Source organism: Labrus mixtus, chromosome 10 (genome assembly GCF_963584025.1).
Source record: "Labrus mixtus chromosome 10, fLabMix1.1, whole genome shotgun sequence".
NCBI lineage: Eukaryota > Metazoa > Chordata > Actinopteri > Labriformes > Labridae > Labrus > Labrus mixtus.
In genome coordinates, this window is record NC_083621.1 from 11,855,610 (window position 1) to 11,881,849 (window position 26,240).

Sequence of the window (26,240 nt, forward strand, 5' to 3'; positions counted from 1 at the left end):
GAGTTTAAAAATCTGACTTTGAGCAACTTTCTATTGTTCTCTTTTTTTTTTTTTAAAGGAGGTCACAAGTTTTCAAAATCTAGGTTTGAACACAGCATAAGCGACCATAACAGCTAATGTAAAGTAATTCCTTGCAATTTTAAAGCTTTTTTTTTTAGTGCAGCATGCAAAATTGATTAAAAAAAAAAACACGACTATCAAAATGGCCAAAGACCTTCTTATAATATTTAAAGACTGTTTCAATTAAATTAATTCAGTCACTTGATATTTTCAGATCCTCAGATCCTTTGGTACGCTTACAAAGGACTCCATTGTGTTGGAAAATAATGGGAAAAAGCAGCATCACAAATAACACTTACCATTTCTAGTAATGCTTTTTGGTTGTGTATGACTTTGAGACATTACTGCGTCATTACCAACATTATGTGTATAGTCGTATGAGGGCAACAATAGAAACAGCCAAGGGATTTTGTTACAGAATTATTTTTTCAATCATCTGATCTGTTTCTATGTATTTGCATTTAAAGAACACCGAGCAGGTGTTACATTATATTGAATCTAATCTGCACATAACGTCTTTGATCTGGAGGAACAACTGAGAAGTTAGTCTTATCAGGAATCATCTTTTTGTTTACACCACAAGCTATAGGATGCTGGTGGAAACTTTTTCTGTTTTTGTTTATCCAAGCTTGCTGTGGGCAGACAGACAGGCCCGGCAAGCTGATCACTAGAGGAAATTTTTTCACTTAACCCTTCAAATATATTCTTTTCTTCAGGAAGACTTGCAGCAGTTGATACTGATGCCTCTCCCGAATGTTGCCATCCTGGGGCAGGACCCCCTAACAGGTACAAGATAACAACACGATGCTATCAGCGCCGTGTCTCTCAGGCAGCAGCAAGAAAGTAATTATACGTTATATGAGTCCATATCTCTGCTATCAGTGAAACACATTAAGGTGATAATGATAGGGAGGATGGTGGTGGGGACGGTGGAGATGATGATGATGATAATGATGACGATGACAGTTATTTCTGTGTCCTCAGAGGCAGCCGTGGAAGAGCTCAGGCGACTGCTGCTGCTTTTACTGGGATCTGCTGTGCAGGTGAACACACTCCTACATGACAGCCCGCTCTTTGTATGTTGATAATTACACTGGTGAACCAGCGGACACTCAGTATCTTGCAGTATTTAGTAGTCCAATATCTGAACTCCCTTTCTTCACTTGGTTCATGGAAAAAAAATCTATCACTATTATTAACATGGAGGAAAGTAGATACAAGATTGACACCTTTAATCCTAGTCTGAATTGTCCAAAATATTCTGTTGTAAAATTAATAAACCCAGATTAAGCACCAACTCTGATTTTTCCTTTGGCACCACCCACAGGCCAAATTAAGATCATCTGCTCAGCAGTGGTGATGATCTTAAAATATCAATGTTCCCCTTTTTACCCATCAAACAGTTCATCTATCACTTCTTCTTGTGTTGTCTTGCACACATTAAGCGCCAGACTCAAATGCCTAACAATGTAGCTAAAGACTGTTTTTGTTTTGTTCAACAATAGTAAAAAAACAAAAACATGAACAGGATTAAAGCCAGTCTGACTTTTCTTTTGTCAGAAACCTAATTAACCATTTTTTTGAGGTGGATCAGCAACATTTAAAACAAAGAAAATATTTAAATGATAGAGCTTTGTTTTTGCATCTGTCATTTGCAACTTGAACTCCCAAATCAAACTAAAACAATATTATTGAGCTTCCAACCTGAGCAAATTAAAGTGATAAAGTTTGATGTCTCGTCATGACTTAGGTAGATGGTGACTCAAACACGCACGTGTCCAAACGGGCCCAAACGTTACATGTCTGATTATAGTCCTCATCTGAAAACGTATACATACCAATATAGCATCTTTGTCTTTGCACCATATTCTGGTAAGCGTCAGCAAGCTTGGTTTGACATGCTTCAGTATGTGAAAATAGAATTAACACTGTGTGCTCTCACTTCATGTTGTGACCTGAACACATGACAATTTAGAGCCGTTGTCTACTGTGTTTGAAAACACCTGAAGCTCTGACACCCTAACGTGTAAAAGGTGTGAAGGCCCTTTCTTCACTGCTGTCGGCTTTAATGATCATTTTTTATTATCTATCAATCTTCCTTTTTTATTCTTAAGTAATCAAGGATTGTTCAGTTTACATAATGTGAAATCATTGTGAAACAACAACCAAAAAGAAATGTCTTTTTTTTTTCAGAGCCATGAAAAAACAATGGTTACTAGTTTTTATTTATGTAAGACTGGAGGTATCTAAATTCAAGGGAAAGATCTGTTTAATATTTAGCATCTTTATTTTTACTTTTTACAAACTACTGTAATGAATAATTTATTCATGAATTCTTATGTTTTCACGATAAGTTGCTTGCTTTAATTGTCGGTCAAATTCAGCCAATGTCGTGTGTGACAGCGATATATTTTGAATGAACACACACATGTACAAACTCTGACACTTCTTTGCCTGCAGTGTGAGCAGAAGGAGACGTTCATTCAGCAGATCCAGTCTCTGGACATCGAGACCCAAGCAGCCATCGCCAGCTGTATTCAGCAGGTATGTTCAAATGCAAAACTCATCAAATCAAGGGATCTAGAAGTATAAAATGAATTCACAGACCGACCACATTTTATCCAGAGGAGACAAATCTAAGCGGTGCTATGTATGATTTAGCAAAGAATGTCTCTGCTGTCTGGCCTGTAGGCAGAGAGAGAGTGAACCTATTAGAGGTTCTATTGGCGCTTCAAGGAAATGTGAAAATTAGCTGCTTGTTATTCTGCTGGCAGCCTTTGAAGGACCTCTGGGTGCCCCTTGCTGCCACCGTGGGATGGATCCTTCACCCTTTCTGTCCACCTCCCCACCTCCACCTCTGTCACACCCCCGTCTCTCCTCATCCCCTTTTCTGTCATTCCGTGCTTCCTCTCCAATGAAGCCAAAATGCCAAATTGTCCTGTTTTGAAGATACCTCCCGTGAATAATTGCCTGCATTATAAAAACAGCATATTACGTACCAGCGTGTCTGAATTACAGTAACAGCATGCAGCCCATCAGCCTATATGCGCACAGGTTTTTCATCCTCATAAACCGCAGGTGAGAGGTGGTCTTTCTGTGTGGATGGATGCACACGCAGCTTGCTGTTCATGTGCCGTTCGTCCGAGGCCAGATAGAGACCTGTCCACCTGAGCATTAGCTTTCTACAGTATGTATTAGTCAGGGAATTTTGGACAAACTTCCTGAACAGAAAGATCCCTGTTGAAATCGCCTTTAGTCTGTATTGTAGTCATTCCTGCTTGATATTCAAACAGCCTTCACACTGCTTGCATAGTTTGTCCCCAGATCTGCGATTTTGTGTCCCAGAACCACATCGATCTTATTACAGAGACCTGAGACACTGTCCTTGCTGCAGGTGACTCAGGATCCTCACATGGTGCTGCCGCTGAGGTGGGAGGAGCTGGTGGAGGTTGAAGGTTCAGATTTACAGCTGGTGTTCAGCTCAATGGCCAAACAGATCCAAAGCCTGCTGGCACAGAGGGATACACACTTGGAGGTAAATATATACTATACACACAATGAGAGGAATATAGTTTGACATTATGTTTTTTTTCTTTTCTAAGTGTTTGATATGAACATTGACATCCCTTTATTGAAAAACCTACCCCGGCTCTGCACAAAGGTAGCACATTTTTCTCCCACGCACATTGGGGTGGTGTTGATGCTGTAATCGAAATTGAGGTTAAAAAAAGCAAACAATGATATGGTGATAATGACAGCAAGTAATTTAACCCTAACGGACCTATTGATTTACACAGCTGATTAGAAATGGCTTAATTGGACACACAGAGACACTTAATGTTGCTATTATTCAACATTTATGTTTTACAGTCTTCATATTTTCAGACTGATGATGTCATACCAAGGACATAGTGTGCATCATGTGACTTTTAACGGATGTTTTTTTGTGCCTCAGTGATTTAAAAATTAATCTTTTGAGTCTTACTCATTGTGGTGTAAGACACACACCATAAAGAAAAACTCCTGCTTGGGTCCTTTGGTGCATAAAACTATGTTTGACATTTATGTATAAGACTTGTACAATGTTTCCCATTGCACCAACATGAGAATTGGAAAATTCTATGTATTTTTCAAGACATTATAAACAATTGATTAACTAGAAATAAGGTCATGCATAAGTAAAGGCAGCATGTGCTTCATCAGGGCTTAATCGTGTCACACATTTGATCATTATTTCATTTCTACTCAGATCTCATATTCAGTTTGTAGCTTTTATTCAGTCACACTTCAAACTGATATTAAAGTAGTGTCTTAATTCGGCAGGCTGCAGGATAGATTCACTTTCTGAAACCACAATATACTGTGGGATTTGAGGTTTATATATGAGCAACTTCTGTGGTCCATGAATGTTTATGAAAAATGAATAGAAATGAATGAAATATAACTAGATGTGCTCCCCTCCACTGTCCGTACGGACTTTATCGGAAGTATTTTTAGACGTACTTAGAGGAGCAGGGTTTATTCTTTATTTCTTGAACCATGAAGATCAAGAGCCTGGTTTTTGCCACAACGATTTTTGCAACATCATTTAAACCTTTAGCTACAAGCGTGATATGAGATCAGACAGAGCAGCATACCATATTGGATTTCAATTAAATCATTTCCCAAACTCAAATCTAAATCTGATGAAAGATAGGCTCTCCTTGCTCTCCTTTATTGAATTGTGTAACCACATAGGTGGATTTGTATTGCTCTGGTGACAAGGAGGGGAATTACAAGCAGAAGAAAGTCATTGTACATTCTTTTTGTAGAAAAAAAACCCAAATTATTTTAAACCCAAGAGGTGTTCAAATACTTAAATGACATTGTACCTGCAGTCAGTATTAAATAAAGAGGCATTATTTCTCACTATACCAAACTGTCTGTTCAAGAGGTTTACATTTGTCTCTATCGTTTGTTAGTTTTACTTTTTAATCTGCTCTTCTTTCCTATAATTCATCTCTCATTCTCTCTCCAAATCCTTCTGTGGTCCTTCCTCTTCGTCCTTCTCTCTCTCTCTCTCTCTCCTTCTTTCTCTCCCTCTTTCTCTCTTTCTCTCAGAGGATGGCCGAGCTGTGTCGAGAACGGGAGGCCCATGTGGATTCAAGCATGGAGCCCCTGGGAGGTCGCAGCGAGGAGCCACCCCAAGGTCTGGCACTGCAGCTGGCAGACAGCAAGGCCAAACTCCGCCGCCTCAAACAACAACTGTGAGTGTGTGTGTATGTGTGTGTGTGTGTGTGTGCCTGACAAAAAAAAAGATACTCAAGAGAACCTTTGAAGACGCTAAGAGAAAGGTCAACAGGAAAAATGGGCAATTTAGTTTGACACACGTTAAATAAACAATCTGTGACTTTTTCCGCAGTTGTTGTTGAGAACGAATGAAGTACTTACTGCTGGAATCAGATTCACACAATCTATTACACGTAAATAATAAAGCTCATGGTTGGCCAGCTATGTTTTCTGTATTTGTTTGTTACCAATTCTAGCTAACACAATGCTGCTCTTATCTTATGATGTATTTTTTATTTTATATATATATATATATATATATTTATATATATATATATATATATGTATATATATTATTTTGGGCGGCAGCACAGCAGCTCAGTCTGTAGGGACTTGGGTTGGGAACCGGAGGGTCTGCGGTTCAGATGCGAACCAGACAATATGGAAGTTGGTCTGGTAGCTGGAGAGGTGCCAGGTCACTTCCCGAGTCCTGCCCATGTACCAATGAGCAAGGCACTTCACCCCCAACAGCTCTGGCGCGCTCCCTGTGTAACACTGTGTAGCAGCCCCACTCTAACATTTCTCCACTAATGCATGTCCACAGGTCCTGTTTGTGCATGTGTGTATTTCAGGCCTATGTGTGTGTGAAGCATGGTACAACAGAGTGTAGAACCAGAATTTCCCTCAGGGATTAATAAAGTATATAATATATATATTCAATATATATGGTTCAAATATAAAAAGCTAGCAATTGGTTTTCAAAATTGGGTTATTTAACTTCTTGTTTTATGTCTGACTTGTTCTTTTAGGGAAGATAAGGGGGATCAGATATTGGATTACACTCAGGAGATTCAAACCATGGAGGAACAGCTCAAGAAACTTCAGAAAGAGGTACACACACAGCTTGACTCTGTACTGCCAGAGACATCCCTGCTGTGGATGCACAGGAACACTTTAACACACATTAAACCTAACTAGTTTGGCAAAAGCTGTGATAGACTGCACATTAGGCCTGAAAACACTGCAACACAGCCAACAGCATGAAACACAGGTGGCGCTTAACAGCCAATAAGTCGATTCCTTTTAAGGTTATGTATTTAGCAAAATTAGACTGCACACATTGCTGCCAAATACAGTTTTGTCCAGAGGAACACTGCTGAACTTGAGAGTTTAGATTTTCAGAGTGTGGAAGAAAATAAACACATGGTCTGGGTCATGTTAGGTTAAGATACTTCCAGGTCGAATAAGCCTCCCCTATTCATTTACTCAGGAGGACTAATCTTACAGACAAATACACTGACAGATTTTGTTATCGAATATAATGAAGTCCTCAAAGTTTTAAGATTTGAGGATTGGGGGCATTCAAATGTGGGGGTAATCTTCATTTCAACTACAACTACAAAATCATGACCTTCATCTAAACATAGTCTTAGTATTGTGTTAAAGGACCAATTTTTAAGATATATACTAAAATAATCATAAAATTAAATTACCTCAATATATCATAAGGAAACATGCCTCATTGAAGTGCTGGCTTTTTTTTTTAAAACAACACAGCAGTCCTGATTGGTTCATATTTGTTTTAACCAGAGATTGTAGGCGGTTTTAAGGCACCCCCACGTGGCCGTTTTAGAGACCCCTCGGTTTGCCAGGTGAACGGCAAACCAACAGGTGTTCCAGCAATGAAAGTGGGCATGTGAACTGGTTTAACTGATTGTACCCGGCCTCAAAAGCCTCAACATTTTTCACTTCACTTTTTAAAATGTAAAACTAGGAGAAATATTTGAGATGCGATAAGAACGCACAAAGGTTTCATGACCGATGCTGAGCTTGTTAAACACTGAAGCTTTAGTGTCTGGGACATGGCGACCTGAATGCACACCGACTCTAGGGAGGAGGGGGTGGAGGGAGACAGCTCTATCCAATGTTTTGAATTTGGACTACAGTACCAGTTTAAAACACTACATGTCGGAGTTACACGTTGCTCCTTTAACAATAAGATCTGGTAGAAAAGAAGAAGGAAATTGTTTGTCTTTCTATGACACACACAACACACACACACACACGCATGCACACACACTCCTTTCCTTCTTTCTGAATTAGGCTGTGTCAACATTTGCTTCACGGCACATCCCAGATCTGATCACAACCTTCTTTGACCTCATCCCCACTGGTATATGAATGAATGTGTCTGTGTGTGTGTGTCTCTGCAGAACCGTTCTTTGCAGGGGGAGGTGAGGGGCATGCGTTCGCTTAGGGACGAGCTGGACTGCGCCCGAGAGCGAGCTGCGCGGACTGAGCATCTGCAAACTGAGCTTCATAGCTGTAAACACAGATTGCGCAGCCTGGAGCTAACACGCACTCAGCTGAAGGTACAAACACACACACACACACACACACTGCAAACTCACAAGTCACGACACATACTATTGATCAAGTCACTTGCTTGCACCTGACAGAAAACATGAAGCTCAGCGACATCTATCCACACAATAAAATAAAATTTGAGAAAATTGTCTGCGAGCTGCATGTGGGAATCTCCCATACAGGAAAAAACAAACATATGTAAAGGGCTCTGTATGCATGTCAATACACAAACACACACTATTACACAGCAACAGCTAAGGTCACATCAATAAAATCCCATCTTTTATCCTCTGAGTTGCTGTTCTTTTTCAAAAAGAAATACAGGTAATCTCAGAAGCAATATATTGGCTCTAACAGCCCTGAGCGTTTCAATGGTGAGTGAGTGTGAATAACTCTGAAGCCCAGAGAATGAGATTATACTATGTGATGTAATCAGGAGTTACTGCCCTGGGCTGCTTCATTGACAAAGAGCAGGAGTTTGGCTTTAGTTATTGGCGCTTTTACAGCTAAATGAGATTTATTCTGAGGTAGTGTAACTGTTCGCAGGCAGAAAATGTGCTCATATCCTTGTAAAACAGCCCACAGTTTCCTCACTATCACCTTCTCAGTCTTTTTTTTATTTATTCCGCCCTCCTGCTGCATCCCTGTGACGAGGCAAATTAGCTGGCAGGATGAGTGTTTCTTATGTTTGGCTTTTGAAATAAATTTCCCATATTCACTGCGAACTCCTGTGTGGTCGGCGAAACCAGAGTAGTAAATGTTGAATCTGTAGAAAATCAAGACCCACTAAAAAAAAACCTCATTGACATATTGAATATTTTCCCTCATAGTTTAGGCTGCCATTTCTACAAAGATGTATTCAAACTTTATTTGGAGTATAAAGAATATAAGAAAAAGTTAGGCCCTACACTTAAGGCATTAAAACATTCTGTATAAAATGTTGCTGATGATTAAATGAGCCCCTTGTTGTTGTCTTTTTTGCTCTGTCTGGCCTTGTTGTAGTAAAGCTGCAACATTTACTGATCCCTGTAATTATTTTTTTTGTAAAAGGTTTTTAACGGCTTAAAAACGATGGGTCAATCAATAATCATTCATTTAAATTTTTTTAAATGGCATGACCTGGAATTAAACATGGAAAACACTGTTCAATGTATATATTTTATTTTGTATGTCATGGCTTATTTTGCTGCTAGGGGATTTATTTGTCTTGTTAAGTGGAATCCTAACAACCTGCTCTGTTGATGCAGCTTGTTAGCTTAGCATAAAATGCGGAGCAGAGAGGAATAACTAGCCTGGAGATTTGGGATCCTTTATTCAAACTCAACACGCCTTGCCATACATGGACTTAGACTTAATAACTAACGACAGTGTATAGAAAAAGGAAATAGGACAATATCTCTGGTTATAAACAACATTTTGAAGAATTATAAAAGTATGTAACTATAGTTTTAAAAAACTCAATGCGAGGGACATGTACTGGTAGGGAAAATAAGGAAGCCACTGTAACTTTTCTAAATGTTGCTTAGTGATCGTGATTCATGTTGGCCCCCGGTGGCCCCTCCCAAAATCTGACTTTGGGTTTGCTCTCAGTGCTCAAAGCTGCAGCAGCAAAATACAAATTAATTTCAGGGGCCTTAAATGTCTGAATTTGGGTTAGTCTGATTGAAGTCTGATTTCTCGTTTTTCATGTTTGCTGTCTGTCTGTGCACGGCGCCCCCTGCAGGAGCAACAGCAGCTTTGTGCCGCACTGCAGGAGACCAAATCTCTTTTGGAAGAACAGCTGGCAGACGCAAGGGCACGCTGCTCCTCACTACGGGAGCTTGAGAGGGACAATCTTCTGCTGCGTCAGAGAATCATAGATGTTGAAGCAGTGGGTGTTATTTTATTCTGTCTTACAATTTGTTAAAATATGAAATTTCTTTTGGCTCAATTTTTTCCGCATGCATGTCCGCTTAGAAAGTTTGGCAGTAGGATCTAGGTATGAGTTTGTAAGGGTTGGAAATTAGCAATAGCTATAAACTGTCTGTGCAGCACATCAGTTACATGTTGTGTATTAAAACAATGTTAATCCCTATTAAATAAAATAAAATACTAAAAATGAAATACAAAGGAGTGGGATTTAATCGCAAATATCTTATCTAATGTCTAAATGTGTGTGTGCTTAGGACCGTGACACTGAAAGGCAGCGAGTTGATGAGCTGTTAGAGATGAATATGAGTCTTGAAGCCGACCTGAGGCTCGGCAGTAGAGGCAACAGTGTTTCTGCTCCGGTTCACCAACGTTTCTTCCAATCAGAACTGGACTCTGACGAAGAGCTGAGCGAGCTGATTGGTTAGTGATCCTGTCTTTTTGCACCTTGTCATTTAAGACATTTAATTAACTGATAAGAGAAAATATGTTGAGGTAGTACAGCCCCACAGGTTATCAATCAACAATAACTGAGTGAATCTCTTCATATATACAGTTCTCCTTTTCTTCATTGGTATGCCTGCTTCTTTCTTTACCCTCTGTTCCCGCTTTATTTTTTATTTCCCTCTGCCTCAGATCAGAAGCCGCTGAGTGTGGAGGTGGGTGAGGCTTCAACGCTGAGGCTGCTGGGAGCCGAGCAGGAGAATGCAGAGCTGAGGAGACGACTGGAGGAGCTGCAGGCCCAGCAGGAGGTCAGAGTTCAGGGGTTTGATCAATATGACCCAGAAAAATAAGCTCAGACAGTTCAGCTCGCTCTGGTTTAAGGTTAAGGCAGGTCATCAGGATTAGGAACATACTTTAATTAATGAAACAGTATGGGAGATCAGTAAGAGGGAGAAGACTGTGTTTAGTTCAGAAGCAGAATATGATGTGCAGCATAAATAAAACAGTTTCCACCACATGCTCCTGATGTGGTATATATTTTATATGATCAGCGTGCTAGAAAGGAACATTTCTGCCAGGAATATTTAATGCATATACTAGTCGAATAACATTTCAAGTCATCCAGGCATCACTACAGTCAGACATGAAGAGTCTCACTATCTGAGCTCACAGCGTGTAGATTTAAATGAAACAGGATAAGCAAGAAGCAACAGTTGGAGGAGCTAAACATCCGTCTTCTCTGGCTTCAGGCTGAATTGCCAGATGCAAAGGATGAGCAGGATTGCCTGGAGATGGAGCATCAGAACACGCTCAAAGAGGTGAGCTGAGAGGAAAAAAACTAACGTAACATCTCTGTCAAAATATACTCATGATAGTAAACTTTCTTGGTAGTTTGTTTTGCTCAAAAGTGAAACATTACTGCTGAGATGATGCGTAATTTTTTTCTCCAAAAAACAAACATTTTTGCATGGATGCACATCTTTAAAATAAGGGTGTACCATTGATCAATCTAAAAGTGAATGTAAAAAAGTTTTTGCAATGTGGTTTAAATACTGTATAGATTACATATTTTTCACACTGTATCACATATATTTTGGATTGTATTCATGAAGGCTGCTTCTTATTGTGTTGGTCACACTGGCCAGTCTGGACCTTTTAGAGTTTTCAGTGTTTATTCATATTGAAGAGTGCCTCTGTGGGTCATTTTTCATAACCAATGAAAATCAATGTAATTAATATCTGGTTTCTCTGGAGACAGTTGTTGCTTTTTCTCCTTTTCTTACTTATTCAACCTTCAACACCTTGAATTGAATCTGGATGCAGTGTGTGTAAGACCGAGACGTAGTTTCAGTCCTGTTAATTTCAATTGTTTAAAGACCAGTCATGTGTAATAAATAGAAGGACCAAAAAAAAGGAGAAAAGAAAGCAAAAATAGAGAAAGTTTGAGAAGCATTGACGTTGCACATCCATTATCTTCCTTTTGCACTTTTCAGTGTCAAAACTTGAAGAATGAAAATGCCACTTTGAAGCAGCGTCTGGAGCAGCTGGTGATTAAACTGAAAAACCTTGAAGATAAGAGGAAGGAGGAAACAGTGAAGAGTCATGGCAGGGAAGAGGAGGAGATGGTGGAGAGAGGAGTGAAGGGCTCTGAATCCTGTAGGGGACAGGGTGTAGGAAGGGTGAGGGTGATGGAGGAGGGGGAAAGGAGAGGAGAAATTATTGGGACCAATAGGGAAGCAGGAGTTGGGGAAGAGGTTTTTAATGTTCAAGGAGGAAAAGGAGAACTGTGTGATGAGGATGAAGAGACCAAAAGGAGAGGAGAGGCAGAGGGAGGGCAGAAAGACAGAGAGAAGCAGGAGAAAGAAAGAGAAAGAAAGAAAGAGCAGGCTGCAGTAACAACAAGCTCAGAGATCCAAAAGCATCCTGGAAGTTTAGAAGATAATACAGAGGCTTCGGATGCACAGCAGACTGTGTGTTCCCTGTCTGGTGCCAATGTGGAGCTTCTAACAAACCGGCTCCAGGAGGCCCAGGACGAGGCTGACCGGCAGGTGATGTTGGCCCAGGACCTGCGCTCCAAACTGGGGGAGCAAAGCAGGAAAACCTGGGAGGCTGAGCAGAGACTGTTTGTCCTGGAGGCTGAACTGCAGCATCTAAGGAAAGCTGCAGAGAGTCTGGGAGACGCCCGCAGACAAATAGAGGTATGGATGGACGGATGGATGTATGTATAGATAGGGTGAATAGAAGGGTGGATGGATTAAAGAATGAATGAATGAAGTGTTGGACAGATGGATCACCAAGTGGTTGGATGAAGGGACTGGTGGATGTGTGTATGAATACATATAAAGGGATGAAACTGCAAGGAGATGGATGGATTAGTTATGGTTGGATGCTTGAACGAACAGATGGTTTGATAGTTTGGTGGATGGATGGACGTACAGATTTAGGCATGGATAGATGCAGAAGTCCATAATAATACATAGACAGCTAAAGTTCCTACCATCACCCCTCAGGCTCTACAGTCGGACGGTCTGGTTATGGAGGAGGAGTTGTGCCGCCTGCGGAGTCAAGTGGATCTGCACAGGATGCAGACCACAGTCATCGCTACACTGGAGGGAGAGCGGGCTGCACTGGAGAGAGACAGAGACGCGCTACGCAGCACAGTGGACGCCCTGCGCACCGCCCAGCGCAAGGTTAAAGAATATACATGCACCAGCACACACACACACACACACACACACACACACACACACACACACAGAAAGAAACACACACCATGCAGCTGTGACACCAAATATTTTCATGACCACAGCAGATGTCATTTTACTTCAGGGAGGATGATGTATCACATCCCTTTTGAAAAACGTTGGTACATTAGATAGACTACATTAGGTAGAGGGTCTTTCCAAATACATTTATCTCATCTTGCATTCATATCTGAAATCTTATTATATCATTGCACAGAGAAATAGTTGTGCAGGACTTGGATCAGATGATTCCAGCTGCTTAACATGTCATTATTGTCCCAGCATTGAGTCTTCTATATTATAGACTGACAAGAATCATTTCCAAAAGAGCTATCAGAGGTCATGGTTTGGGTACAATTTCAGAGCATTTACACAGATGAGAATCCTCCTTTTCAGACACTTCATTGCAGGATGTATACATCTAAAAGAAGCCATCAGAGAAATTGCAAGCCAAGGAAAAGAACTGTGCTAAGTCAGCATGAAAGAAATACCATAAAAGGGATTCATGAATACCCCCGTTTCAGACAGAGTACATAATCCTTCTTCTCATATTAGAATATCCAACTGTATTACCCAGCCTCCTCTTCTACCGTGCAGCTCAATTCTTTGTTGCTGCTGTTACAGATTTCTCTACAACCCACACATTCCTGCATATATCTTTTATGTACACAGTTAGTTACGGGCATCGAATAGAAGGAAACAACAACTGTTGGAATCTGATGATATTTCTTAGTGAACCACCACAATGTTGTTTGATGAAGAACATTTAACAATATAATATATAGTATAGATATAACTATTTTGATTTGTAGAAGAACAGAGTATTCCTTTAATGTCTAATCACCTTGACAATAAATCACTATTTAGAAGTGTAATTGAAAAGGAAGTAGTCTGCTTTCTAGATTGGACGGATAAAATAACTCCTGATGTACATCGATGTACAGTCAGCACCAGATCAAAGGTGTTTCATTTCATTACCCGGTGATTTACTTTATAAAAACTGAGTAGTTTCCAGTTATGTTTGAGGCCGACTTTGTATTCTGACCACCAGAATGCGAAGCAAGGGAAAATTTATGGAGATTATAAAAGTGTGTGTTAAATGAAACATAAAGTGCACTCTAGCTCTTTCAGCTTTAGGGGTAAATAAAAGCCAAATAAGAAATTACAACATATCCACATCCTTTTTCTCTTTCTTTGCTCCTTGTGGTGTCTAGTTATAACTATTCTATATTAAGACAAAGTGTTGAGTTGATTTGGTACAACTTGCCAAAGATACTTGCTACCAAAACCACAAAGTTTAGAGTCCTACTCCTACAGCCTTGTAGTTCATAAAAAGGTCAATTAAAACATAATGTGATGGTTTGCAAAACATTAAAACACCACAGTTGGTTAAAATAGCACAAAGGCAACACTTGCCACTTGAATATTTTTTATCATAAAAATGCAAAGTATCTGTGGAATTCATCATTTACAGTACAGAATATGATCAAAAGATTCAGAGAATCTGAAGAAATCTCTGTATGCAGTGAACAAGACCAAAAACCCACACTGGGTGGCCATGACATTCAGGCCCTCAGACGGCCCTGCATTCAAAACAGACTTGATTCTGTAGTGGGCTCAGGAACACTTCAAGAAAACATTGTCTGTGTACACAGTTCATCCCTGCATTCACAAATACTGGTTGAAACTTTACCATGCAAAGAGGAAACTGTACATAAATGAGAAATGTCGCTGGATTCTCTGGGTCCAGGCTCCTTTCACATTGAGGTTGAGGTGAAAACTATCCTGTCCAGTCAGAATTTACTTTCTGTTTGGAAATCCCGTTCCCATTGGACGTCCCGTTCTCTGGGCTAAAGAGGAAAGCGGCCAAACAGTTTGTTACCATCACACAGTTCAAAAGCATTGGTGCACACTACATGGGTAACATCTGCAACATTGAAGCTGAGCCAGGTTTCTGATCAACATATGCTGCATGCCGCTGATTTGGTGTGGGGAAAATCTTTGAGGAAGCCAAAAGAGACATCATCTCTAATCTACATGCACTTTTTTGGGTGGTTTAGGTAAAGAGTATGTTGCTGCTTTAGAAAGAAATCCAACATAACCAAATGCGCTGTTATGGTTCCCAATTTACACACAATTATATCATACAGATGCTGAACTTGAACACACCGTGTAACACTTGTGACACTGACATGCTCTCTCTCTCTCTCTCTCTCTCTCTCGCTCTCTCTCTACCTGTCTCTCTCTCTCCCTTTCTCAGCAGGTAACATGTAAATGATCAAACACATTAACTGTGTCTTGACTGAAAAAAACCCTACTGCCCAATAGAAACCTTTTTGTTTGTTTTCGTTGACACAATGTCTTCAAATGTTGCCTATCTTTATCACAAACCTTTCAGACCTTTGTTTCTTTTGTGTTTGTTACCTTGAATGAGATGAATTAACACATTCCCCTTTGTGCATTGTGTGCTTTAAATTTGTTGATAAGCCTGTTTAATTTAATTGTCTCTTTTGCCAGGGTGACAATTTAGAGCTCAGTCTTCAGACTCTCAGGTCTGAGCTGGAGCGTCAAGGTCGGAGTCTGGAGCTCTCTCGTCGACGGGAGGAGGAGCTTGAGAAAGAGCTCTGCGAGGCCACATTGGAGGCTCAAGCTCTGGCTCGGACGCGAGACCAGGCTCTGCTGGAGGCGTCCCGGCTGGAGCAGGAGAAGGAGGTCTGTCAGACGGAGCTGGACGGCCACAGGAAAGAGGGGAGGCAGAGAGAGAGGGAGGCAGCGAGGTTGAGGCAGCAGCTGGAGAGTACAACCATGGCCCTTGAGCACAGCAACCAGAGAGCTCGAGCTCTGGATGCTGAACACAGGTACACACAGTGCACACACACTTTACCTCCATCAAGAGCTCAGGTATGCAATTAACTTTACAAGGCTTTAGAGAGAGCTACTTGGCTGCACTATGCATTTATCTATTGTGTCAACTGTTATCTTCACTCAAGCTATGTCTGACCTCTACTCTGGCTGCTGGTGTGTGTGTGTGTGTGTGTGTGTGTGTGTGTGTGTGTGTGTGTGTGTGTGTGTGTGTGTGTGTGTGTGTGTGTGTGTGTGTGTGTGTGTGTGTGTGTGTAGACATGTGTGTCAGCAGCTGTCTGAGTCAAAGGAGCTCTGCACTCGGCTGCAGGACCTGGAGAAAGAGCTCGGCACTCGATTGAGCAGTATGGAGGAAGGCCAACAGCACATGCAGGAGCAGTATTCAGATGCTCAGGCCAAGATGACATCGCTATCACAGGTGTGTGTGTGTGTGTGTGTGTGTGTGTGTGTGTGTGTGTGTACATGTGTGTGTGGGTGTGTGTGACACGATTAGTGTTTAGCCATGCTAATCATTTCTGTAAAGATGTAGAGGAACTAAAACCCAAAAAACTGACATGACATGAAGTCATGTGACTTTCATGAAGTTTCATGAAGTAGCTTCTAACTTCTTGTGATTTCATCTACAAGGTATGCGTCAAACAGACAAGCGATGTGCATTCACTAAGTTTATCTTACTTAACAAGAATAATACGTCTCATAAACTTTTGTTTGCCACAGTGCTGCCTTTCTACAAAAAATCAATAATACAATTGAGAAATCCCATTGCCCTTTGTAAAGGTAATCAGGCTGACACTCTCATGGATTCAATTCATTTTATAGAGATTGTTCTTGTTCCTAATAAAGTTACATTTACATTTGTTCTCATGATTCATCAAGTACACAGATTGTTCATCACTGTTTTATTTTATCTACAGATTGAGCCTGCACTGTTGCTTTGTATCTCTTTCTACCCAGGATCTATCCAAGGAGCAGGAACATTCTCAGAAACTATCTGCTGAAGTGGAGCGTCAAAATCAGAAACTACAAAAAGCAGAGGCTGAACTTAAGAGGACGACTGATTCACTAGACCAATCACAGGAGAGAATCCAGGCGCTCTCACAGAGCCTGAAGAAAAGCGAAAGTCTTCTCCAGTTGGAGAAGAGCAGAGGAAGTGCAGAGGTTGACGCTATGTCTAATCCAAATTCAGACTCCTCAAACACAACACACGGTAGTCAGACACACGCCAAAGAGACGTCACATTTGGATCAATCCCCTAACGCTGGCAAAGGTCACAACCTTTCTGTTAGTCATGATGATGCCTTAGGAGAGGCTGAGAGGAAACTGAGTGAGAGGTTGACAGAGCTGGAAAAAGAGGTGTGTATCTGTGTTTGACTATATTCCTGGGAAGGATTTTTGTATACGTGTGAGCTTTGAATCTCATTTACAGGATATCTGTGTAGTTCAGTTCAATTTCTGTGTAATGAAGATGATCTATATCTATATATGTTGAAATTCTTGCTCTAGGGATGGTAATGATTAACAGGCCTGTGCGTCTCTGAGTGCAGCACTTTATTTCCAGAACTACTGCTTTATCTCTGCTCATCAGTTTTTATAATGTCACCTCGGCTACTGTTAATCTTCCTTATCTCGTCTGCTGCTCTGGTACTGGAGCTTTTACTCTTTCTCTCTCAAACACATACACACATAGAACCAGGAATAAACTCTTACATGAAGCAGGAAGGGACATCTCAAGCATCGGCAAGGTCGGGACTTTTCTTTCAGTAGGGAAGCTAATGCATTAACACTGTCATGATTTAGAGGTTCAGATTAGGAAAGATGATGCAAGGCCCTGAGACCTGAATGGTCCAACTCCTGGTCCCATCCGTACTTAGGTGCAGCTACACTTGTCGATTCATTTAACTACAGAAAAATCACACTCACAACAAGAAAAAGTCTGAAAAATAGTCAGTTATGGATTAAAAGTCAAAGGGGCCCTTAGAAGTGTAAAGGTGTAGTAGATTATTTCGACAAATTTCAACAAATTTTAAAGTCATAGCTGTCTGAAGTGGAGCAGGTTTTCACTGTAGTCTAGTCCAAACTGTCACAAAAGGGTCATGATAAATCTGCGGGGTCATGGGAGGATTAATCTGAAAGGAAAGTCAAGAGAAGAAAATCCTGCTTCATATACTTATATTCATTTTTAGACTTTTTTCTTATCTTTGCTTATTTAAAATACTTTATAATTTGACCTCTTACGGCCTCAGACTGTTATTTTAATTAAACCATTTGAGGCGTTAAGAGGACTACATCTTTCATCTATAATCTCATTCTTCAAAATAACAAATCACCAAAGATTCCTAAAAAAAGACTAGAGAAAACAACTATAACATTTCCCGTTGAAAAAAAAGAAATCACACTTACAAAAATTCCCGTTGAAATGTTGTGGCTCAGAAATAGAAGTAGGCATCAACAGAAAAACATGTACCCTAAAATGATACTTTGATACAGCACTGGAGTTAGTGTAAATGTTTCCTCTCTACTTCTGACACCAGCAGGGAGAATTGTGAAGCAGGAAATCTATCAAAGTAAAAATCCCCTGTGAAGCAGTGTGATTCAGTCAGGTACCAGTGCTGACAGAAATGTGGAAGAATCCAAAATGCAAGAAAAAAGAGCTGCGAGCCTTTACCACAACAAAACTGAACTTCAGACCTTCAGATGACTCACACATTAAGAGTATCTTTGCTGTACCAGAATGAGAAAAAAAATTGTCAAATAAATCCACATATTTTAGTACAGCTGAACCTTTGTGTGACAGCAAAATTGATACCTTCTGTCATTTTGCAAAATACAAACGTGTCTGTTCATTTCTAATCTATTCATCACAATAGCTAATCAGCAAACTGCTTAATATATGAGAACAGATTGCACCAATCAAGAGTCACCAATGTGTGTGCAGATTAGCTGATTGAATTACAAATGCCTGTGTATAGCTTTCACTTCCTGAAATCTTGCTGTAAGGATAAATGACAGATGTGCATCGGTGCAATCTATTTTAAGCCATAATAATTCTGCAAGCAACACACAGGATGAATTGGATCTCTGTATTTATAGATTGACACAAATGTCATACAGCTGCTACCTGACTGGGAGAAAGGCTTTGAAAGGTCAGCTGCAGATTGGGTCGAAGTGCAAACAGTATGAATACTTTGTATGGTTTGAGATGCCAAAGGAAATATTGCCTCTGATTTAGGAGCTCCTGTTCGTGGCTGTAGATACTATTTCAGTATGATGTTTACATCCCTCAGAAAGCAGTGGCAGTGGCAGCACAGGAGGCTCTACTGTCCCGGTTGTCTCAGTCCCAGGAGGCTTGTGGGCACCTTAAGGAGCAGCTGGAGGCTCTGCGCCGGCACTCCCTCAGCCTGCAGGACTCCTGCACAAGGCTACAGACACTGAACACTGAGCTACAGGTGACCTAACACACACAATCATTATTAAGACTGGAAAATGTTTTTATTCAACTTAGATTAAAAAGGTTGACCTAGTATTTACCTCTTGAGATGTTTCGTATGATTGGTCCCACCTAACATTAAGCACATTTGATCATTAGACCTTTACAATGAATTAACACACAGCATTTAGGGACATTGAGCTTCTTTGTAACCTGACCTCTAGATTCTAAGGAGGTTAACTATCTTTGACATGACAGTGAAGTGGTCTTTGCAGTTACGTAATTTTGTTTCGCATTCCTACAAACTTTGGTCTAGATATTCACGTTCCCTTAAGATAAATTACAATTTTTCTGGTGATCTCTTAACTTTACTGGCACCAACATCAGTGCTAACTCTGAGTAAGACGACAATTAAACTTTTGATGTTCCCAACAGTTGGACTTTGTGTTTAGTGACAAAACTTTGCATGCAAACATGTAAAACTAAGATCTCTCTCTGAGTCTTGTTTGTGCTTTCTTCTTGACCACTATGAATACGTATGCAACATGTTTTTATTTATAGATCTATCTGTTAAAGATCTCTTTAGTGCTAGCGTAGTGCAGGTAAGTATAATAGTGAAAACATTTAGTTAAATCTGTGTGTTTCTTTAGTTGATAGCTTTCTGTTAGCCCACCTGTGTTTTATACCACCAACACACAAACAGGTGGAGCAAGCTTCCCTGAGTTCCCAGCATGCAGCAGTGCTGGCTCGCTACAGTGAGAGTGAGGCCCGTTGTGCGGCTCTGGAGGCCGAGTCCAAGGTGTGGGCACGGGAGCGGGAAGATTCAGTGGCTAGGATGGAGGCTCTGAGGAGGGACCATGAGCGGATGACGGTGCTACAACAGAGGCAGGAGGTGGAGCTGGAGGAGCTGCTGGACAAACACTCAGAGCTGAGGAGTAACAACCGCAGTCTGGAGGGCCAGCACAGGGAGCTGGAGGCAAGGTACAACAACTATTTTATAAATGAGAAAAGATAACATAGTGACTGAAGAGAATTTTAAACTTTTTTGAAATACAAATTTACCCAGGACCAACAAACAAATCCACAAACACAACGTGAATCCTTCAAAGAAACACTTTTCTGTTTGTCAGACATTTAAAAAAAACGATATTTTTTTCATGAGATCAATGCTGTGTATGTAATCTGAAGGTACAAGGAGCTCCTGGACTGTAAAATCCAGCTTGAGGAGCGAGAGCAGGAGATAAAGACGGAGAGAGAGGAGATGGAAGCAGAGGCCCAAAGGAGACAGGAGAGAGAAAGAGAGCTGGAGAGGCTGAAAGAAGACAGTGACAGGTGAAAAAACAAAAATGTACTCCCAAGTCAGCTCTTCAGCACAGCATTCATGAAATCTCATTAACTTTCTCTGCTCCTCTCTTCTTATGCATGTTATCTGAGTATGGAGAGAAATCCAGGAAAGAGTTTGAATACATATGCATGAAAGGAATGCATTCTTTGATTCTGATTCAAGGATTTGGGGCATAAAATGTCAGCAGAGAAATATAAGACACAATTCATTAAAAACATGTTTTTGGCAAAACCATGGGATCCCTTAGGGTTCCCTTCTCAGGAATCCCAAGGTTTTTGGACTCAACAAATCAATTCCCCCTTTTCCTTTTTTTCACTGATAACTGTCTTACTGTCTGAAGTGACAGTTACCAAGCTAGAAGTCAGGATTTCCTCTGATACATTTTTGTCAGAAGACACATGACTGAAAGTGCTCAAATAAGATAATAGGAAAACGAATGCAGTTGCATCTAAAAAGTATTCTTAGACATGTTTTTTCTAATAATTTAACTAAATCCGTTAAGAAACCATGGTTATCGCAAATATTTATAGGCAGCAATTTCAATACTCAAGTATCAGCCATATTTATTAAAGGCAGGGTTTGTTATTTTGGAAAAAATAGCATGATTTTGAAAGTAGCATATCCTCAGTGGTCCGTCTACACCCACCCCCTCCCCTCTTTACGCCCTCAAAAGCCACGCCCCTCACTTAAATGCATGAGTGCTGTTGCTCCAGAAGCGGAGCTCAGCTCATCGTTTGCATCGTTTAGAAACTACGTCGTCTCATGTCTCATTCAGCGCCAAGTAAAAACACTAAACTTTATCATAACACATGTTTAAAACATGTATTAACTCACAAAGGCCAACGACAGACTCACAGTTTATACTCTGTCATCAGTGACGCGCTTTGAGTGTGGGCTAGTGCACGCAAGGGGTAGAGAACAAGCAGGGAGACAGGGAGGCGTGATTGGTTCATCAGATTGATACCTCATGGCAATCATTAGTCGAAGTTTTTACATGCCTACAACTGCTACAGATTAATATCTGTCAGAGCCTAAAGACAATTTCAACCAAAATTTAAAAAAGTGTATCTGGAGAAAATTACCAACCCTGTCTTTAAACAGCCATAATCAAACAAATGTATCAGAAAGAGATACACCAATTTCAATTTCTTTGGCTGATTTCCATTTTTTTCAAGACCTTACCTGCCAGTTCCGATGTTTTGTCTTTACAGAACTATAATTGACAAGTTTTGACTGTCACACCCTTTATTTCCTCTATTCTTGTATATTTTTATTCAATCATTTATGGTGAAATGTAATAATCAATTAAAGTAATACAGGAATTGTATTTTCTGCATTAAGGTCATATCCTTAACTAAATCCATCATTAACACTCTCTTTATCCCCAGGTGTTTATTATAACTTATTAATGAGTCAAATAAGAGAAACAGAAATGTTCTGCTTCACTATGAATTACTCAACAAATAACTATAATTAGTGACCTGGCCTCTCTCTTTATCAATGCCTCGGTGAAGAGTATTTAATGGAGTGAACAGAGTTTTGATGTGCATAAACATTTCCTGCAAAGTTTTACTATCTCGGCAGGTCTTTTTTAATCACATCGTTGTCGTTTTATCATTTAAGTGTCCCACCTTAAAAAATAATATTACATGAATATTAAATAATATTTCAACCTACTGGACCCCTCTACTCCCCGGTGAAGGGAACGGAGAGGGGGGTGGGGGAGCACACATACTGGACACTTGGACAACTCAGATGCGAAACATAAGCTGGGATAGCTCTCTCTTTGTAACTCTATTTTTATGAAGCGCAAGAGGCTCACTGCAGTGACTAACAGTGACATCGCCTCACATGAGCCTGCTGTGGTTAGATCTAGTGTTTCTGTAGATCTGTGAAGGAGTGAGATCACGGATCACAGATCATACGTGTACGTGTATGTTGCTGTTGTGTGAATGTATGTGTAGCTATGCTCTTGGCATGAAACTTGCGATGCATTTGAGTCTGAGATCAGCTCAGAATCGGGTAAATTTGGGAAGACTGGCCGGTCACCTATCATGGCTAAATTCAGCTGAACAGACAGTAAATCAGTTCACTTCTGGTCTCAAATTATAATATGAAAGTTTGAAGAGGTCACTTTTTGTGTTTAATTGTGAGTTTGGGCTCATATTTTAGCTCGCCCAGCTTTACTGTTTCAGTTCACTCTCATAGTTCTTAAAGATGTTTTTAGTTTTAAAGCTGTAAAAAAGTCTCTGCACAGCACCAGCTCTCCAAAGTTTACTGTCTGCTGGTGAACAAAGTGATGTGCTTAGTAGCTAGAGAGCAGACATTTCCCTCAGGAGAGGTGAGACACCAAAAACAGATAACAGAGAGGGAATATTGGACTCCCAATTAAACACAACTACAAGTGAATGGTAATGTTGTTTTGTAACTGCTGGATGTGTAAATAAGAAAGTGTTCAGTGATTGAACTTTAAAGGTGAAGATACATCAATGGTGTGTTCACAGCTTGGTTCCTGAGAAAAAAATAAAACCTCAGGTTTGTAAGAAATTTTTTTAAAAGCATCTGGAGGTGCAACAATAACATTTATTTTTATCTCTGATGATGTGATCTTATTTTAGTGTGTTGGTAGGTAAAATCAAGACATCTTAAGATATTAACATGGGCTCTGATTAGTTTGTTATTATAAAATGTAATACCAAAAAATAGAAAAAATATATATCTGTGCTTTATGTGATGATTGTTATATGCCTTTTTAAGAACTCATCATGTGATATTATAAAAATGAGCTTCAGTTCATCAAACAATGATACACAGCACTTTACAAGACAAATTACAGAGGCAACGATGGTCTGTGTGTGTGTGTGTGTGTGTGTGTGTGTGTGTGTGTGTGGGGGGGGGGGGGGGGGGGGGTGTGTGTGTGTGTTACAGGCTGCAGGCCCAGCAGAAAGAGTGGTTGGCATCCCAGGCTGAGCTTCTGGCTCAGGGCTCGGTGCTCAGGGGGGAGCTTAGCACCTCCCAGCTGGAACGAACGCGGCTCGAGGGGGAACTCAGTGCCCTGAGGGCAACAAATCAGAGTCTGGACCTCAGCAACGCCCGCCTCACCAGCCAGTTCCAGGTATTCACCCGACACTCACACAAAGTGTTTTTCTATACACCTGCAAAAAAAACACAAAGGGTTTCTGTATTCAAGCTGCCAGCTAGTGGTGTACATGCTTCAAAGTGGAGACACTCAAATGTATCTCCCTTATGAATACAAAAATCACAGCATTAGTGGGCAGTTAAGCACAATCTATTATGAATTAATTGCAGTTGTTAGATTACGTTATTTAAACTTTACACTGGTTCATATCATGAGTGAGGACATTTCAGTGGCTGATTTCAGCCTGACACCCCCGAAAAAAAAAGATTTATTGGTGTAAACAGCAAATGAATACCAAGTAGCATCATCATCATCTTCTTCCGATTGCTATCAAACAAGCGCTGAATATTGAAAACATACAAGAACGTCTCTAATTGTTTTAGGGACGGAACAGGAGGAAATTGACTTTCAGGGTTTATAAAGTAGATCAGCTGATGTTACATGTTGCAGCTTCCAGCTAATCAAAAAACAGTCATGAGTCGTTTTTGTTGTTGTGCAAAAACAGCTTCAGGATCATCATCATAAAACGTAAAACAGTAGATAAACAAATAAAACCACAGAAATCAAGATATAAGAGGACCAGCCAGTTGTCTGTATCTACTAGTATCACCATGTCTGTGATGTTCAGTTAGGTCAATACTAAGGTTTATTTGTTGAAGTTAATAGTTTAATATGTGGGGAAATTGACTTGGATTAGGAAATGATTACAGCTCTCATGTCTGTGGTAAAAATGAAGCTGAGCCATGTTGGCTGAAAACTGGAAAATGCTAGTCAGGCTCTGTATAAATGAAACAAATTCCACCTACCAGCATCTGTTCAATTCATTAATTATCATTTTAAAATATTTCTACATTACTTAATGTTCCAGATTGTTTTTTAGATAATCAACTTTCAAGTTTCTGCACCGGGCCAAGACGTAGTTCTGCACATGATCTTCAATGAAACCATAAATCTGAAGTTCACAATTAATTATTATTCAAAGGAGAAAAAAACAGCGAGCTACTGTATAGAGGTGCTAGTTGGTGAATTTTGTTACCTGTGAACAGCTGTTTCTACATGCAAAATTTTTTAAAAATGTTTAACATCAGTATTTCCATGTTTCACACTGGACACCTCACTGAGTACCTGAAAATGCTGCACGGTAAGAAGTTAGGTTTAAATGCAGAGAATCAGACACCCGGGCTTCTCATTAGGCTGTCTGCAGAGGGAAAGTGGAGATGTAGAGGGGCGGCCGGGCTTCTGTTTGATCCAAAGTTCAGTTTGGAGCTGTACACTCTCACAATTAACCTGTTGCAGCAGCTGCTACTACTGATGGGTCTAAATTGGACAGCACAGTGGCTACAAAGGCGAAAATAATTGGAAACAGATTCACAACTAGAAAATTAGGAAGAATGTTCACTGGAAGGTTTCACTACTGTTTAATCTTGCATAATAGTTGAACATTTTCGGGTTTAAAATAAAAAAGTTTGTGGTTTGAAGGATGTTTTTTTTTTTTAAGTTTTCTTGACTTAATCAATCTTTACTTTTTTCCCTGTCTAGTTGTTTTCTTGTGTGTTCCCCCTGATTGTGAACTCTGCATGAAACAGGGAATCTGTGAATGCTCAGGCTGTGATCTTGAGCAGCAGGTTGATGTCACTGGTGATGTGGATTTCCTTGTTGTTGATATGTTTGATGATGAAGAAATTCGCCGTTGAGACTGACTTGCTTTCAAAGAGTATAATTTTTATTTAAGCAAGAAACAGAGTCACTGGTCACGTCTGACCAGGAGGATCACGAAGCCAAATAATGATCTCCCCCGAAGAGACAGAGACAATCGCCTATATGCACCCAAAACCATCTGCTTTTCGTCATGGGTCATAAAAACCATCATGTAACACATCCATATTTGTCAATTCTATTACACAACACCTTAAGATAAACATTCAACTTGAGGGGACTCCTAAATCTCCTTCAGATACAAATTCTCTCCAGATGTGTACGTTATAAACTTAAAGGAGCAGTATATCATCTCTGTCCTAGTTACGTCAGACACTTCACTGGTCATTTACAAGGATGCAGGTTGCAGTTATTCACCTTTTTGTCTTAAAATCTATGTCCGGTTATATTAAACAACGTTTGCATTTTCTGCTGTGAATGTGTGTACAAACACATACAGTACACTGTTGTGGGATGCATCATATTTAGTGGATTGTGTAGTTGATTGCTCACACTTGATATGCTGATATATATATATCTATCTATATATATATATATATATATATATATATATATATATATATATATATATATATATATACTGTATATATACCTACAAATGTAAATACAAATGTATATTTTTTTATCTTCCCAAACTATTTTTATTGATTGCAAATATTTTGATGTTGTGATTTTAGCTGTTAAACCAGCTGAAGGGGAACATGGAGGAGGAAAACCGACATTTAGCGGACCAGAACCAGAGCCTGCTGAAAGAGAACCGGGCCTTACTGGAGCAGAGTCTGGAGCGCCGGGACCAGCACTATTCACAGCAGAGGGAGTCCCAGTCAGTACATACACTTACACTTACACACTCACAAACCCAAATCAGGGCCCTGCTTCAGACAGTTTATCTACTCTTGGTTCTAAATTTGAGATTATTTTGACTTTAGGTCATTTAATGAGACAACTCTGAAGCAACCA

The 26,240-nt window shown here is 40.1% G+C and overlaps 1 protein-coding gene across 2 annotated transcripts in view; it reads left to right on the plus strand.

Moving 5' to 3' along the window:
• ccdc88b (coiled-coil domain containing 88B) overlaps positions 1-26,240 on the plus strand; it is a 44,322-nt gene that overhangs the window by 10,087 nt on the left and 7,995 nt on the right. The window contains exons 4-24 of one of the 2 annotated variants that reach the window (XM_061048270.1): positions 777-846; positions 1,045-1,103; positions 2,521-2,604; positions 3,455-3,595; positions 5,161-5,306; positions 6,138-6,219; positions 7,542-7,700; positions 9,419-9,565; positions 9,861-10,026; positions 10,240-10,355; positions 10,797-10,865; positions 11,541-12,245; positions 12,558-12,737; positions 15,309-15,649; positions 15,912-16,071; positions 16,608-17,006; positions 18,938-19,099; positions 19,784-20,061; positions 20,269-20,412; positions 23,354-23,540; positions 25,958-26,103. In XM_061048270.1, coding sequence (XP_060904253.1) covers positions 777-846; positions 1,045-1,103; positions 2,521-2,604; positions 3,455-3,595; positions 5,161-5,306; positions 6,138-6,219; positions 7,542-7,700; positions 9,419-9,565; positions 9,861-10,026; positions 10,240-10,355; positions 10,797-10,865; positions 11,541-12,245; positions 12,558-12,737; positions 15,309-15,649; positions 15,912-16,071; positions 16,608-17,006; positions 18,938-19,099; positions 19,784-20,061; positions 20,269-20,412; positions 23,354-23,540; positions 25,958-26,103 — 3,941 coding nt within the window. Of the gene's footprint in view, positions 1-776; positions 904-1,044; positions 1,104-2,520; positions 2,605-3,454; positions 3,596-5,160; positions 5,307-6,137; positions 6,220-7,541; positions 7,701-9,418; positions 9,566-9,860; positions 10,027-10,239; positions 10,356-10,796; positions 10,866-11,540; positions 12,246-12,557; positions 12,738-15,308; positions 15,650-15,911; positions 16,072-16,607; positions 17,007-18,937; positions 19,100-19,783; positions 20,062-20,268; positions 20,413-23,353; positions 23,541-25,957; positions 26,104-26,240 lie in introns of those variants that run through there. The other variant, XM_061048272.1, reaches the window with a different exon arrangement.